General features: G+C 37.9%; 1 protein-coding gene across 1 annotated transcript in view; it reads right to left on the reverse strand.

Annotated features, from left to right (window-relative positions):
* sult1st6 (sulfotransferase family 1, cytosolic sulfotransferase 6) overlaps nucleotides 1–4,289 on the reverse strand; it is a 50,354-nt gene extending 46,065 nt beyond the window's left edge. The window contains exon 1 of the mRNA XM_016512472.1: nucleotides 3,952–4,289. Coding sequence (XP_016367958.1) covers nucleotides 3,952–4,135 — 184 coding nt within the window. The 5' untranslated portion in view covers nucleotides 4,136–4,289. The remainder of the gene's footprint in view (nucleotides 1–3,951) is intronic.
* Between the last annotated feature and the right edge of the window lie 535 nt (nucleotides 4,290–4,824).

Below are 4,824 nucleotides of genomic sequence, written 5' to 3' on the forward strand. Positions count from 1 at the left end.
TTTCATATAACTCCTCCCCGAACTTCCCGCTGCCCTGTATCTTGGTCTCTCATTGGCTGTAGGTCATCGCCGATGTGTTTTTCAGTCAGAACTCATTTCACACAGCGTGATTGTGAATCGCCGACAGCTCCAGATATTTAGCATGCCAAATATTTCGCGGGCGTCGGCGACGTGTCTGTGATTCTCTCAGATCGCGTCTTTGATAATTCACACTGCGTGATTGTCACTCGCGTGAACGAGCACCGATTTGCCTCCGATGTCGGGCATTTGTCGGCGATTTCGCAAAACCTGTCGGCGAGTGAAAAATCAGGCTAATATCGTGCAGTGTGAACTCGGCATTAGGGTATGGAACTGAAAGACTCTTAACAGCCTAGGTTTTCTAGTTTTATTGAGTTGTTTTAAGTTCCATGTGGAAATTGTAAATACAGTTTATTTATTCACTTCATAACTGTTGTACGTCTCATCTTTTTAAACACTCCAAGCTCTCACACCGTATAATCTGACCCCTTTTTAACAAACGTAACATCTTCCAATAAGGCCAATCGTTACAACGTGGAATGCCTAGGTTACCCAGTCTGGAGGGACTCCCCTCTAGACTCCTGTCCAGGGCCTATAAGTTTACTTAATCACTTACGGCGAAGGCTAACATTGCCACTGGACAGGCCGGCCCGGCCTGCATGGCCATCCTGCTAATCCGTTAGGCCAAGGTGCAAAAAGACATGCACGGGGCAGTCCTGATCTGAGATTGAACTGTGCATGGCACATGCTCTACGGCAGGTCGACGGCCTCCACGGTGGTCCAGGAATGTCACCTGTGGCTAAACCATGCAGAGATGAGGGAGGCCTACAAAATGGGTTGATGCATATGACACCACTTCAGCACTGGCTTCAGACTTGAGTCCAGGCATTACTCAAGACAAAGCCCCTTCTATTAGGCAGCTGTATGCTTTGAAGAGGCATTCTTTCTGAGGAGAAGACCCACAGTGATGTGTCATCGGCCTACAAAGCGCTTTCTGTTAAGGAAGCATACCTGGAGTTTGGTCCGGCAGACACTCATGTTGTTCTGAGACCTCGGCCTGGCTATGTGCCCAAAGTTCCCACTACTCCTTTCAGAAACCAAGTGGTGAACTTGCAAGCACTCCCTCCTGACGAGGGCGAAACTGATGAATTGTGCAACATTAACATTTTTTATATTTTTATAGTTTTGACAATATGAACTGTATAGTGTTATATAAAAAATTTGAATTTTATGATGATTTATGATTTGTGAAAAAATAAGGCTTATTTCCTTGTGCAGAAATAAGTCACCAATGAATGCTCCACCGCATTTTAACATGTTAACCCCCCCCTCCCCCCATAGTTGTAGCACGCAAATTCAAAATAACTAAGTTAAAATAGATTCTGTGTATGTGTATTTCATGGAGGTTTAGATTACTATAAAATGTTTCTTTAATTTTTTAGTAGATCTCAATTTTAAATGCTTTAATTTCATAGTATAACATTTTCAGTCTCATAAAGAATTGACCTCACAAGGGGACTTGTTTAGGAATTCCTATCATTAGATTGATTAAAAAAAAAAAATTATCTTGCTATTAACATTTAATTTGAATGGTTTTATGCTCTCTGTAGCCAATAATGTCAGTTTAATTGATAAATTTATTATTTTGTTGAACTGTTCTGGATGACTCTGATTCAATATTAGTTACATTAAAGATCAAATAAAATAGAAATAGCACCTTAAAGTTACAAGTTGCAATTGCATGATATAACCACTTTTTGTGTGTACACTGTATAGATCTAGTATAAGAAATGTTTTTGCTTAGGTGGCCAAATTGCCCAATAGAGAATAGTTTTGCTATGAAAGAAAAGAAAATGATTAAGATAAGAACATTTCACTTCACAGTCATCAAGTCTAACTAAGGCAGGCATACATTGTATTTTAAGCATTCAATGGGAAGTCCTTAAAGGTGTTGCCCTTAAACACTGCTTCAGAGATGACTGCTTAACCAAAGCATCTAAAGACAACACAGGAAATTAGACCAGGGGCCCATTCTTCAAACGTCGCTAACTCCGTTAGCTGGATTTGATTGTTGACGATTTGGCATGATCTTGGATTGTTTGGTTCTTCGAAGCTCATCCCGGAGTTGCTGTCACAGCAACAGGTCGGTAAGCTTAAACCTGTTCGGGAGCAGGCTTATTTCATGTAAACAGGATTAGATTGCATCTTTTTAAGCAGAATTGATACTTAAAATATGTCCGCTTTATTACAAGAGTATCCTACTGATCCAAGGACAATAATTTAAAATAATAATAATTTAGAAATAATTTAAAGATAATATAACAATGTTGTGTAGTCTTTAATACTATAGACACAGCCAGTTTTACTCACTGAAACGCCAGCTAATCGCTGCATTGTTGATCGTGGTTTCGAGTATCGATACATAACCCCTTTTAAACCAACCCATGAACGCGCAATTATCTCAGATAACTCAATCCAGCCATACTAATCATCGACAACATGTGCGTTTGAAGAACCAAATTAGCCAGATCCTGATTAGCGCGATGATATCATCTTGGATGTGACATTTTATCTCGGATGTAATGAGCGACGTACGAAGAACGGGCCCCTGGTTAACAGAATACGGAAGTCTGTTGTGCATAACCCCTATAGCCCGCCTTGTTGGCAGAAGCGATTTACTCTAACTCCACCCACCTACGTGTGATTGGGCTAGTCAATACAACAAAAGACTATCAGCAAGCTACAGCTCCAGTGGCGTAGATGGTAAAGCGTGTGTCATGGACGTTTTGACGCGATTGACCCGAGTTCGAATTTGCCTTTTGCCGAACTTTTTTTTTTCTCCCTTTTCAAATGTCGCATCGGAAAGGCATTTATTTTCAATAAAAATTAAGGAAATAATAGAAAAGTTGAAAAAGTATCGGGTAGGGTAAGGGTATGTGTACGGAAGGCTTTATTGTCCCAATAAGGTGGCATCCATTTAATAATTAAAATTTAAATTATAATTTACACTCAATACGTTATTATTGCATACTGTTTTATAATTTACTACAATATTGAGATGCAGATAATTGCCACTATTTGAAATAAGTAGTATAAATAGCATTTTATCATAGTGTAAATGCTATCTATAGTTAGCCTATTTGCACTTGTTGTAAATAGAATCTATCGCTAAGAAAATATGCTATTTGCACTTAGTGTAAATAGCCGCTGCCATTTATTTTTGATTCAATTTATTATTGTTTATTTTGATAATATTTAATCTTTAAAAATGTTTTATTTAATGTGTGTAATTTGTTTAGTTTTTAGTTAGTCAATTGCAATTTGTAAATAATACAATTTAATTACTATTTATTTACTTTTATGTTTTATTAAAGTTCTATTTTGACCCCTTTAGTAGGTGTTTTTTTTATTTCCATAATATTTGGGGAAGGGGGCACAACATTACAATTCTGCTTAGGGCACCCATTTGGCCAGCAGCGGCCCTGGCTCCAGCAGACCTCCCTGTTGATAACATTTCCCCCAAATGGTTTAAGCATCAACAGATCACTAGAACTAGAGACATGTCAACATTCAGATGTAGTTTTACCTAGTATTAAACTGATGCGATCATGTTCACATTAAATGCCCAACACAACATACTTCACATTAGTTTTTCATGTGATGAAATGGCAGGACATAGAATCAGCCAATCTAAAACAGATACTTAAATTTGTATTCCAATAAGAGATGATAGTCATTCACAATGAGAGAGAGTAAATAATGACAGCATTTTAATTTTGGGTGGAATGTTCCTTTAAATCTATTGCTCAAACACAAGAGGGAGTGCAAAGTAAACATTTCATTGTACAGTGTATTCTGGACATACAGTAACTCCACATTAAAAAACACTTGACTTTAAGATGATTAGCAAGTTATTTTTTATCTGTATTTTACCTGCTTTGGGGTAAGTAGAGATGAGTAGGTCTGATGGGTCAGGACAGAATTCTGAAACTGATTTCCAGTTTTCAGCAATGGTGCTCATGAGAGGCACACCGTGGACATCTATTAGAGGAAAACGCTGAATAGCATCACCTGCCCTCCTAATGGCTTCTTCATAGCTCAGCTGTTCCTTTTCCATCACCACAAAAACGTCCTCTGGAATATCTTCTTATTCTTTTCAGTGTTCTCTCTCTGCCTTTTTTCTAACTGTCCCTAATATTTCTATCTTCTCTGCTTTGGGCGTTACTGTAATGAGTTCCTGAGGTGCAGAGCACTTATATAACTCATGGACAGCCGGGGCTGAATTCCAAACTTTCAGCAATGTTATCTTAACTTAAGTGCAAGGGAGTGTCTGACAAGTATCACTTTAAATGGAAAAAGTGGACAGAGCAGATTTCCTCCTAAAACTACCAGAATCAGCTAAAACTCAGTAAGAAATGCCCAAATTAGTTCAGCATGATCATTATTTCATCATACTTGATTCATGAGACCATTTACAAAACTACATTTCTGTGTATACTGAACTAAGCAGTTAATATTCAATCAAATGTGGTGAGTAAAAAACAAACAAACAGTCAGGATGCATTTCAGATTTGAAAACATTTGTCTGTCATTTAGTGAGCATTAAATATTTATTGTTTGTTATCCATCCAACAATTTTCTATAACTGCTTATCCCATGTATGCTTATCCCAGTGCTAGAGCCTATCCCAGCATATCTTGGGCCACAGGCAGGGAAGATATGCTGGGAAAGAACCCAAAGAGGTGGCCATCACTGGTGTTTATATATATATATATATATATATATATATATATATATATACACACA

This window comes from Sinocyclocheilus rhinocerous, unplaced genomic scaffold, assembly GCF_001515625.1.
Source record: "Sinocyclocheilus rhinocerous isolate Xijiao unplaced genomic scaffold, SAMN03320098_v1.1 scaffold716, whole genome shotgun sequence".
In the NCBI taxonomy this organism is placed as follows: domain Eukaryota; kingdom Metazoa; phylum Chordata; class Actinopteri; order Cypriniformes; family Cyprinidae; genus Sinocyclocheilus; species Sinocyclocheilus rhinocerous.